The 12,672-nt window shown below is 40.2% G+C and overlaps 1 protein-coding gene across 1 annotated transcript in view; it reads left to right on the top strand.

The window, feature by feature from the left end:
* The window catches only part of LOC308706822 (sterile alpha motif domain containing 8), a 33,347-nt gene that overhangs the window by 3,551 nt on the left and 17,124 nt on the right, over positions 1-12,672 (top strand). Inside the window, exons 2-6 of the mRNA XM_081392687.1 lie at positions 2,950-3,276; positions 4,419-4,686; positions 7,345-7,440; positions 8,920-9,037; positions 10,344-10,494. Coding sequence (XP_081248813.1) covers positions 2,961-3,276; positions 4,419-4,686; positions 7,345-7,440; positions 8,920-9,037; positions 10,344-10,494 — 949 coding nt within the window. The 5' untranslated portion in view covers positions 2,950-2,960. The remainder of the gene's footprint in view (positions 1-2,949; positions 3,277-4,418; positions 4,687-7,344; positions 7,441-8,919; positions 9,038-10,343; positions 10,495-12,672) is intronic.

The raw sequence follows: 12,672 nt of genomic DNA, 5'->3' as shown, positions 1-12,672 counted from the left end.
TCTTTAGCACGTCTACATATGTGCTGGTTTACGTCTTTAGCACGTCTACATATGTGCTGGTTTACGTCTTTAGCACGTCTACATATGTGCTGGTTTACGTCTTTAGCACGTCTACATATGTGCTGGTTTACGTCTTTAGCACGTCTACATATGTGCTGGTTTACGTCTTTAGCACGTCTACATATGTGCTGGTTTACGTCTTTAGCACGTCTACATATGTGCTGGTTTACGTCTTTAGCACGTCTACATATGTGCTGGTTTACGTCTTTAGCACGTCTACATATGTGCTGGTTTACGTCTTTAGCACGTCTACATATGTGCTGGTTTACGTCTTTAGCACGTCTACATATGTGCTGGTTTACGTCTTTAGCACGTCTACATATGTGCTGGTTTACGTCTTTAGCACGTCTACATATGTGCTGGTTTACGTCTTTAGCACGTCTACATATGTGCTGGTTTACGTCTTTAGCACGTCTACATATGTGCTGGTTTACGTCTTTAGCACGTCTACATATGTGCTGGTTTAGGTCTTTAGCACGTCTACATATGTGCTGGTTTACGTCTTTAGCACGTCTACATATGTGCTGGTTTACGTCTTTAGCACGTCTACATATGTGCTGGTTTACGTCTTTAGCACGTCTACATATGTGCTAGTTTACGTCTTTAGCACGTCTACATATGTGCTGGTTTACCTCTTTAGCACATCTACATATGTGCTAGTTTACGTCTTTAGCACGTCTACATATGTGCTAGTTTACGTCTTTAGCACGTCTACATACAGTGAGGAAAATAAGTATTTGAACACCCTGCTATTTTGCAAGTTCTCCCACTTGGAAATCATGGAGGGGTCTGAAATTGCCATCGTAGGTGCATGTCCACTGTGAGAGACATAATCTAAAAAAAAAAAAAAACAGAAATCACAATATATGATTTTTTAACTGTTTATTTGTATGATACAGCTGCAAATAAGTATTTGAACACCTGTCTATCAGCTAGAATTCTGACCCTCAAAGACCTGTTAGTCTGCCTTTAAAATGTCCACCTCCACTCCATTTATTATCCTAAATTAGATGCACCTGTTTGAGGTCGTTAGCTGCATAAAGACATCTGTCCACCCCATACAATCAGTAAGAATCCAACTACTAACATGGCCAAGACCAAAGAGCTGTCCAAAGACACTAGAGACAAAATTGTACACCTCCACAAGGCTGGAAAGGGCTACGGGGAAATTGCCAAGCAGCTTGGTGAAAAAGGTCCACTGTTGGAGCAATCATTAGAAAATGGAAGAAGCTAAACATGACTGTCAATCTCCCTCGGACTGGGGCTCCATGCAAGATCTCACCTCGTGGGGTCTCAATGATCCTAATAAAGGTGAGAAATCAGCCCAGAACTACACGGGAGGAGCTGGTCAATGACCTGAAAAGAGCTGGGACCACCGTTTCCAAGGTTACTGTTGGTAACACACTAAGACGTCATGGTTTGAAATCATGCATGGCAAGGAAGGTTCCCCTGCTTAAACCAGCACATGTCAAGGCCCGTCTTAAGTTTGCCAATGACCATTTGGATGATCATGGGAGAAAGTCATGTGGTCAGATGAGACCAAAATAGAACTTTTTGGTCATAATTCCACTAAACGTGTTTGGAGGAAGAAGAATGATGAGTACCATCCCAAGAACACCATCCCTACTGTGAAGCATGGGGGTGGTAGCATCATGCTTTGGGGGTGTTTTTTTCTGCACATGGGACAGGGCGACTGCACTGTATTAAGGAGAGGATGACCGGGGCCATGTATTGCGAGATTTTGGGGAACAACCTCCTTCCCTCAGTTAGAGCATTGAAGATGGGTCGAGGCTGGGTCTTCCAACATGACAATGACCCGAAGCACACAGCCAGGATAACCAAGGAGTGGCTCTGTAAGAAGCATATCAAGGTTCTGGCGTGGCCTAGCCAGTCTCCAGACCTAAACCCAATAGAGAATCTTTGGAGGGAGCTCAAACTCTGTGTTTCTCAGCGACAGCCCAGAAACCTGACTGATCTAGAGAAGATCTGTGTGGAGGAGTGGGCCAAAATCCCTCCTGCAGTGTGTGCAAACCTGGTGAAAAACTACAGGAAACGTTTGACCTCTGTAATTGCAAACAAAGGTTACTGTACCAAATATTAACATTGATTTTCTCAGGTGTTCAAATACTTATTTGCAGCTGTATCACACAAATAAATAGTTAAAAAATCATACATTGTGATTTCTGGATTTTTTTTTTAAATTTTTTTATTATGTCTCTCACAGTGGACATGCACCTACGATGACAATTTCAGACCCCTCCATGATTTCTAAGTGGGAGAACTTGCAAAATAGCAGGGTGTTCAAATACTTATTTTCCTCACTGTATGTGCTAGTTTACGTCTGGATGTGATGTGCAACTTCACAAAGAAGCAGGTGAAGCAAAGATGAAAAATAGTTCATTGTCCCACTGCCTTCAAATGTGACCCTGGATCACGTCACCAGTCTCGAGTCGCACGGGTATATCTGTGGCAATAGCCAACACTACATTGTATGGGTCAAAATTATCAATTTTTCTTTTATGCCAAAAATTATTAGGATATTAAGTAAAGATCATGTTCCATGAAGATATTTTGTACTTTTCCTACTGTAAATATATAAAACATTTATGTCTGTGAGTGAATGCAGCACAATCGCCAACATAAATGTAGAACTTTAAAGAGGATTTTCTCAATGTTTTGATTTTTTTTGCACCCTAAGATTCCAGATTTTCAATAGTTGTATCTCTGCCTATAGTAACAAACCAGACGTCTATGGAAAGCTTATTTATTCAGCTTTCAGATAAATCTCAATTTAAAAAAAAATTGGACTTGGGTCATTGTTATTGGCTTTCATTATTCACCTTGTTGCTGACATGTCTTTAAAAACGGTTGTTTCTGTGTTCTGTCCAGTGTCGGTGAGGATGCGCGAGCGAGAGATGGCCAGTAACGGTGGGCAGGTCAGCGTCCGGCACTGGACGCCGAAGCACGTGGGCCGCTGGCTGCGTGAGGAGGGTTTCTGCGATTACGTGGACCTGCTGTGCAACAAACACCGGCTGGACGGGACCAGCCTGATGAGCCTGAGCGAGTACGACCTGCGCTCTCCTCCGCTGGAGCTCAAGGTGCTGGGAGACATCAAGCGGCTGATGGTTTCTCTCAGGAAGCTTCAGAAGCAGAACGCCGACGTGTTGGAGGAGCTCGGCCTGTCGTACGACGGACACTCGCCTCAGAACAGTGCAGGTGCTGCTTCGGATTGTGATCTAGATTTGAGCTATTTGTGTGTGTTTTGTAGTTCTGATGTTGTTCAGGCAGAGTAACGGTGAGGCGTTTACAAGGGTTTTACTACACACACAGCTAAAGTACAGCACAAGGGCTGCACGATATTGAAGAACATTGCGATATGCGATACGATAATGCTTAAAGTGTTTAAAAATAAACTTAAATTATCTTTAAAATACCTTTAAAATTATATAACCTACACGTGTTTCACATTCTTTTTATGACGAGAAAACATCCCTACAACTTCTGTTTAATAAAAGCGTTATTTTAACATCATTGGGTTCAGTTATCCTACATTAGGGTTATTTAACAACAGAAACTGAATAATCAAATGTAAAAATAAAACACTGCTTAGTTTTCACTGTATTAATTAAATATACACTGATTCTTATTAAAGCTACAAAAGTTATTCAGCCGAGAGTAGTGAGTGATTTTCTCTTTGTCTTTTTGTTCATGACCGCAGTTATTGCAAGCCGATGCGATATGCATATTGTGATAGATACATTTGCGATATTTCGATATATCGTGCAGCTGTAAGCACAGTAATTAAAAAGTCCCCCTGTAGTCAACCGTTTTATCCCTTAAACTCATTAAAAATGACATATTTAAGCGTTTTTTTCCTTGGGAAGAAAATTCTCTTGCCTTAAAATGTAACTCGACACCCTTGCCTCATTTAGTATGTGTGGTTCTATGAATATGCAAATGAGCTCCGCCTCCACTCACTCACTCAGCTCAGAGATCCACTAGTTGACGATCACATGTCGACCTGATTGGTTACGAGGTAGTTTGTGACGTCAGAAACAGGGATGGGCAAGAGTGATCGAGTACTTGTTCGACACAGAGACGATCGATCATGAAAATGATGATCGCCCTGACTTTAAAAAATATATTCCTCTTTTTCTCTGATTGGTTAATGGGGAATTTGCGATGGTTTCTGAGGTCTGATTTGTTAGCGTTAGACAGCATGCCTAAAAATTAAACCAAAATTAGCATAAAAATAGGTGTGTTTCTGATATTTAAACATCGTGTTTACTATATACCTATTTAAAATCTGCCAAGTAAAGTCTGAAACGGGTATAGTTTGTGTATTCGGTGTTGTTCAGGTGGAGTGGACTGGTTGTGTAACGGTGAATCTGTGCGGGATTGCGATGCCGTTCTGGACGCGTTGAACGGCGACCAGTATCACCAGTACAACAACGGCAAATACAAGCAGCAGCCGCGGAGACTGGACCCGGAGTACTGGAAAACCATCCTCAGCTCCGTCTACGTGGTCTTCGTCTTCGGCTTCACGTCGTTCGTCATGGTGATCGTCCACGAGCGAGTGCCGGACATGAGAATGTACCCGCCACTGCCCGACATCTTCCTGGACAGGTGAGTGTGTGCTGATGTGACGCCTGTGGGATTAATGCCATAGTTTTAATTAGTTATTAGTAATTTAATATAATTGTGTCTATGGTGACAAGCACATGTTTAACACAGGACCATCGCTAATGTGCAAAAGTCTGGGGTCGATAAGGGGTCGGTCTCTACTGCTCACCAAGGCTGCATTTATTTGATCAAACATACAGTAAAAACTGTGATATTGTGAAATATTATTACTATTTAAAATAATGGTTTTCTATGTGAATATATAGTAAAGTGTAATGTATTCCTGTGATCAAAGCTGAATGTTCAGCATCATTACTCCAGTCTTCAGTGTCACATGATCCTTCAGAAATCACTGTAATATGAGGATTTGATACTCAAGAAACATTATTATCAACGTTGAAAACTGCTTTATTTTTTTGGGAAACCGTGATAGATTTTTTGTAAAAAAAGTTATATAAAGCCAGCCAATCACATTATTATTATTGATTTAAGCTAGCATTTTCTACTTTTTTTCTGTGCAACAATGTGCATCAGATGGACGTATTTTTTATTTGTATATATATATATATATATATGTATATTTGTAACATGTATACATTTCAGAGCTGCGTTTCCCAAAATTGGCTTTACTGTTCTCTATGATCAACCGAGGCTGACGATGCTTCTGGGAAAATTCTGCTTTAGAAGCTGCTTTAACTATATTTTAGTAGTTTGTGAGTTGACAAAAAGCTAATTAAATCATACAAATGTAAATTAACATACCTGCATCATGTCATTAAAGCAATAACCCCCCAAAAAGCCGTGCATTTAAAACGGCTAAGGGTCGTCGTAAGGCACGACGTGAATGACCATTAACTGTCATCAGAGAACCGTGTTCATCTAAATCACCTTTTTAACCCTCTGATGCTCTTCGGTCACTTTTGACCGGGAAGAGAGCGAGTGTGACTCCCACATGAGGAGCACCAGAGGGTCACGCTAACTCAGGGCAAATACAGAAATGTTCAGACCAGGGTTTGACTACTACATTTTTTAGTTACCGGCCATTCAGAACTTCTACTAGCCAAAGAAAAAGGCGGAAGAAATTAACCAGATTAACCACATCACATCATTTCATACATTAATTTCTAATTAAAAAAAAATCCTGTCATCCAGCAATCTCCTCCTTTCCTCATTCATTCTCATCCCTTTTTTTTTTTTTTTTACCAAAAATGTTTTAGATGGACAGATCAATCCAGTACAAAGAACATGTAGGATGTTGGAAAGTAGCAATGTCTTTCCTGTTAACCAAATGCTTTTTAATCTTCTCTATTGCTTCAATACCAGTGAACAAGCGCGCCGTTATGTGTTGCGTAGTGACGTGTGTGTTCAAGTTAGCCAGAAATGCACAGATTCTACGCAATACACTGTATTTAATACATCATGATGACTCACGAGTTGAGTATTTGCGTTAAATCCGTGCATGGCTTACACGAACACAGCAAAGTGAGTAAACATGTTAAAGGAGAACTCCGGTCAATTTTAACATTGAGCTCATTTTTTTGTACATTTGGAGTGCTGTCAATACAGAGAACAACGACAAAAATAGGTGTTGCCTACACCGAGTTATTCTATTTTTAATATTTGCACCCTGTTGACTTCAATGGGGCAAGTACTAAACCTGCTTTTAGGCTCTTTACATCCTTGATGTGTCATTACAAGTGCACAGAAAATGTGAGTGATTCCTTCTGAGTGAACACTGACTGGATCTGACTGCAGTAGATGTGAAAGATATGTAAAAAATTGATGTTATTTAAGCCAGCGCAAATACCTGTTTACATCCTGTTTTTCGGTTGAAGTCCAAAGTAGTCGATTGCCGAGTTCACACGCGTGATCATTGGTAACGAAACCTATGCGCGTGAACTCGGCAATCGACTACTTTGGACTTCAACCGAAAAACAGGATGTAAACAGGTATTTGCGCTGGCTTAAATAACATCAATTTTTTACATATCTTTCACATCTACTGCAGTCAGATCCAGTCAGTGTTCACTCAGAAGGAATCACTCACATTAGCTGTGCACTTGTAATGACACATCAAGGATGTTAAGAGACTAAAAGCAGGTTTAGTACTTGCCCCATTGAAGTCAACAGGGTGCAAATTTTAAAAATAGAATAACTCGGTGTAGGCAACACCGATTTTTGTCGTTGTTCTCTGTATTGACAGCACTCCAAATGTACAAAAAATGAGCTCAATGTTAAAATTGACCGGAGTTCTCCTTTAACACGCCAAATTGGCTGGTGATTTCACAGCGTTACCCGCCAAAGTTAATTTTTACTCGCATTTGGCATGTTGGCGAGTGTTAATCTCAAACCCTGGTTGAGACTAGGCAATATCAAGATGACAGATCTCAGTTGTTGAGTTGTGCTGCTCTAATGCCCTCTAACATGATGATGATTGAGGGTTTGTGGCAGCAAAAATAAACGTAACCGGTAACCGCTCTTATTTTGAGTTGCACCCGTTAGACTTTGAGGTCTGTGGTTTCCTGTTGATGATAATGTTCACCATCATGATGGTTAGAGGACTCAGCTGAAGATGGGCATGAAAACACAAAATAGCTTTTGTTTGGAAGAGGATTTGTGTTTTCTCTTTTTGACCTCTCGCCTGGTTCTCTTCTCCCTACAGTGTACCCAGAATCCCCTGGGCTTTTGCGATGGCTGAGGCCTGTGGCGTGATCCTGTGCTCGATGTGGCTGCTAGTTCTGCTGCTTCATAAACACAGGTAACACACATGTGTGCACACACGCGCGACAGGTAATCCACATGTTGCATATCATTTTAGCATAAATACTTTCTTGTAATCCAGGTTAAAATGCACGTGTGTGTACGCTAGTCATGGGCGTTTTCAAAACCTTAGCGAATCATTTGTTTTGAACCCGTGATTCTGCCAAAGTCACGTGATTTCAGTAAACGAGGCTTCGTTTTGTTATAAAGTGAACCAATGAACCAGTGTCTATATGGTTTTTAAGTTTTATACACGTGTGGATATTTAAATGACGCATTTGTATAATAATAAGAAGAGTTGTGGCTGATTAACCTAAACAATAATATAATAAAATAAATATAATAAAATAACTTGCATTATAAAGAGACTTCATAGTTAATGGTATTAAATGATTTGGTGATTGCATTTAATATATTACACTTTCAATAAAGGTGTTTTTCGGCATGTTTTCAGTGCATTTACTCTGTTCTGACCAGCATGTGGCGTTTCAAGCGCTTCAGAATAATTTTACGTGAATCAGTGAATCATTTTGCGAAGGAATTGGTTCATTTGATTCGAAGTTTAGAAAATTCTAAACCATCACTAGTGTACGCTGTATGATTGTCCACGTCTTAGACAATTGTCAGGCATCATAAAATAATATTAATTTCAAGTATGTGGGGTTTTGTATGGAAGCTTCTTTCCGCAACAGAGTGAAAAATAAAAAAGGTTATTGCGACTTTTTAATCTCACAATTGCATGTTTATATCTCGCAATTCTGACTTTATAATACGCAATTGGGAGATATAAAGTCAGAATTGCATGATATAAAGTCACAATTGCGTGTTATAAAGTCAGAATTGTGAGATAAACTATTCTGAGGTAAAAAAAAATAAAAAAAGTCTGTCTTTTTTCCCCTTAGAATTGGACTTTATATCTCACAATTGTGAGAAAAGATGTCAGAATTGCGATATAAACTCGCAATTATATTATAAAGTCAATTGCGTGATATAAAGTCGCAATTGCAAGAAAATCTGAATTCTGACTTTATAAGATGCAATCGCGACTTTATTTCACGCAATTGACTTTATAATATAATTGCGACTTTATTTCACGCAATTCTGACTTTATATCTCGCAATTCTGAGAAATAAAGTCAGAATTGCGAGATGTAAACTCGCAATTGTGAGATAAAAAGTCGCAATTATCTTTTAAAGTGTTTTATTCTGTGGCGGAAACAAGCTTCCATAGTTTTGGGTCCAAATAAAGTTATTTTAGAGTCGGAAAAGTCGTTATATTTCGTTACAATTTCTCCTGTAGAATAATATGCACCAAGGAATTGTACACAATAAACATTGTGTTCTGAGAGACATGAGCTCGTTTCTCTTGAATCATGACAGTGTCTCGTCACCCGACGACCCTGAGAATCCTCTGTTATCCCTGACGCACTTGCACGTGTGTGTGTGTGTGTGTGTGTGTGTGTGTGTGTGTGTTTCAGGTCGATCCTGTTGAGGCGGTTGTGTAGTCTGATGGGGACGGTCTTCATGCTGCGGTGCGTCACTATGTTTGTGACGTCTCTGTCTGTGCCTGGTCAACACCTGCAGTGCACTGGGAAGGTACAAACACTTTATGATTTCATCAAGCTTTTCATTAGCGCAGAGGTCATGGGTTCATCTCCCAGTGATCGTGTGCATGATTAGATGTGTTTCTTGAATGCAGCGTAAATCACTTTGGATAGAAGCACCTACCAAATGCATAAATGTAAATTGTGACAAGCTCCACCCAAGATGTGAGAAATGTTGATTAAACGTATGTGGTTCATTCAACACCTAAATGCTTAATTCAGTTCACAATTATTTGTATAGCACTTTTCACAATTACATATCGTTTCAAAGCAGCTTTACAGAAGAGGCTTGTGTCTGCATTACGAGTGATAGATGATCTGCAGTATTTCTGCGATGCACATTTACAGATCATGCAGTTCGCTAACAATGTATTCATTTAAGGCAGAAACTTTGAGCTCATTGAAGTGAGCATTACCAGTTGATTACAATATATGGAAAACTTAGCATTGGTGCATGTTTAGAGAAAAAAAATACTTTGAAAACTGCAAATGTTGCAAGTTGCACATTTTTGCAATACTGCAAATATACAATTTTATACTGCAGATTTTATTTTGGCAGTATTGCTTTCTACTGTATATAGAATAAAAAATGGTAAGCAATACTGTGTTTAAGACTCAAAGTTATATATAATTTAATTAATTAAAAAAAAAAAAAAAAATATATATATATATATATATATATATATATAAAATATTATTTTATATTATACTGACACAACACATTTTTTTCCTCAGTTATTATAATTTTTATTCTAATGTCATCAAAAATAAGCATTAAACAGCTTAAAACCAAAACAACAACAATTGCCATAATGTTAAAATACAATTTTCTGATTGTCTGAAACACTTAATTTTAGTGTCCTTGTTACATATATACTTACCATAGTAATAACAGTAAATTATGCATAATTACATGCAACTAACCCTCAACCAAAGCCTAACCCTATAATAAGTACATGTATAATTACACTAACAAGGGCACCTTAAAATAAAGTGTAATTTATTTATTTATTTATTTTTGAGTGAATGAACCAAAGAAGAAATGTTGATTTAAATGTATTGTTCATTGAATACCAAAAAGTATAGATAAAAATATAATATTTGCTGTAATTCTGTTCTTATGCTTATTAGACTATCACACCAATAACGTTCCCTGCAAACGCTATTGAAAATGAAGACATTTTCCCAAATCTCTGTATTGGTATGGTTCTTTCCATATGTATTTATTTGTCTCGCTCTCTGTGTGTGTGTGTGTGTGTGTGTGTGTGTGTGTGTGTGTGTGTGTGTTTGTGTGTCAGATATACGGGGACATGTGGGCGAAGCTTCAGCGTGCGGTGGCCATATGGAGTGGGTTTGGAATGACTCTCACTGGAGTCCAGACGTGTGGAGATTACATGTTCAGCGGACACACCGTCGTTATCACCATGCTCAACTTCTTTCTCACTGAATGTAAGTGTGCACACACACACACACACCCACATACACACCCACACACTCATCTCTATCTCTCTCTCTCTCTCTCTCTCTCTCTCTCTCTCTCTCTCTCTCTCTCTCACACACACACACACACTCTCATCTCTCATCTCTCTCTCGCTCTTTCTCTCTCACACGCGCACACACACAGACACATGCACAAACACACACATACACTCACTCACTCTCACTCACACACACACACACACACCCTTTGATTCCTGTTTGTTTTCTGTGGAGGAGGCATGTGACGGCATTCAATTTTCATATCACAATAATTGCTGAAGCTTTTATCACAGAGGACTGACTTGCTTGTCCTCCTAACAGGTTTAACAACTATTTTCATATAACAAAAAGACCTCTGAACATTTAAATACAAATCAAGTCACCTTAAGCGCTTTATACATACATATATAAATACAATAGAACAATTCACAAAAATGTATAACAAATGTTTCATACAGATTAAAGTGTAAAAGAACTACAAAGAACAATAAGTTGCACATTTTAATCGGCTGATGGAAAAGTTTTCTTAAAATGTTGCATTCTAAAAATCTAAATAATTCATAAATAAGGAATTACCGTATTGTTCTGAACATAAGACGATGTTTTTGTCTTGGAAATGCATCTGAAAAAATGTGGTCGTATTATATCCGGGGTCTAAACTTTAACATGTCAGTAATCTGAGTAGAACCAGTGTTTCCCCCAGGACTGATAAACACAGCGGCGTCATCGAACAAGAGCCCAGAAATACAGTGTGTCAGAGTGTAATGTTAGAAAAAGCCGAGCCCAAAAAGACAAGTCTTAAAAATGCTAACAGTCAAAGAAAAGCTTATCGCAAAGCTATCAGCAAACAGCTGAACATGCGCTCCATCATTACTTATTTCATCTACTTTCTGACACACTTGCCTGTCAATATCCTCGAAGCGGACGCTTTCGTGCGGAGTAATGGATTAGCGCTTGCCCTCCGACTTCAGGGAGAAACTGCTGTCAGTGATCGGCCTAAGGGAAACACTTACGACTCGCGACTCCACTTCACGTGTGTGTGTGTGTGTGTGTGTGAGTGTGTGTGAGTGAGGGCGGGACCTTGATATCACGACTCCACTTCACGTGTGTGTGTGTGTGTGTGTGTGTGTGTGTGTGTGTGTGTGTGTGTGTGTGTGTGTGTGTGTGTGTGTGTGTGTGTGTGAGTGAGGGCGGGACCTTGATATCACGACTCCACTTCACGTGTGTGTGTGTGTGTGTGTGTGTGTGTGTGTGTGTGAGAGTGAGGGTGGGACCTTGATATCACGACTCCACTTCACGTGTGTGTGTGTGTGTGTGTGTGAGTGAGGGCGGGACCTTGATATCACGACTCCACTTCACGTGTGTGTGTGTGTGTGAGTGAGGGCGGGACCTTGATATCACGACTCCACTTCACGTGTGTGTGTGTGTGTGTGTGTGTGAGTGAGGGCGGGACCTTGATATCACGACTCCACTTCACGTGTGTGTGTGTGAGTGAGGGCGGGACCTTGATATCACGACTCCACTTCACATGTGTGTGTGTGTGTGAGTGAGTGAGGGCGGGACCTTGATATCGCAACTCCACTTCACATGTGTGTGTGTGTGAGTGAGTGAGGGCGGGACCTTGATATCGCAACTCCACTTCACGTGTGTGTGTGTGTGTGTGTGTGTGTGTGTGTGTGTGTGTGTGTGTGTGTGTGTGTGTGTGTGTGTGTGTGAGTGAGTGTGTGTGAGTGAGGGCGGGACCTTGATATCGCAACTCCACTTCACGTGTGTGTGTGTGTGTGTGTGTGTGTGTGTGTGAGTGAGGGCGGGACCTTGATATCACGACTCCACTTCACATGTGTGTGTGAGTGAGTGAGGGCGGGACCTTGATATCACGACTCCACTTCACGTGTGTGTGTGTGTGTGTGTGTGTGTGTGTGTGTGTGTGTGTGTGTGTGTGTGTGTGTGTGTGTGTGTGTGTGTGTGTGTGTGTGTGTGAGTGAGGGCGGGACCTTGATATCGCAACTCCACTTCACGTGTGTGTGTGTGTGTGTGTGTGTGTGTGTGTGTGTGTGTGTGTGTGTGTGTGTGTGTGTGTGTGAGTGAGGGCGGGACCTTGATATCACGACTCCACTTCACATGTGTGTGTGTGTGAGTGAGTGAGGG

Source organism: Scardinius erythrophthalmus (assembly GCF_964197995.2).
Source record: "Scardinius erythrophthalmus genome assembly, chromosome: 18".
In the NCBI taxonomy this organism is placed as follows: domain Eukaryota; kingdom Metazoa; phylum Chordata; class Actinopteri; order Cypriniformes; family Leuciscidae; genus Scardinius; species Scardinius erythrophthalmus.
This window is presented reverse-complemented; position numbering and strand designations above follow the sequence as displayed.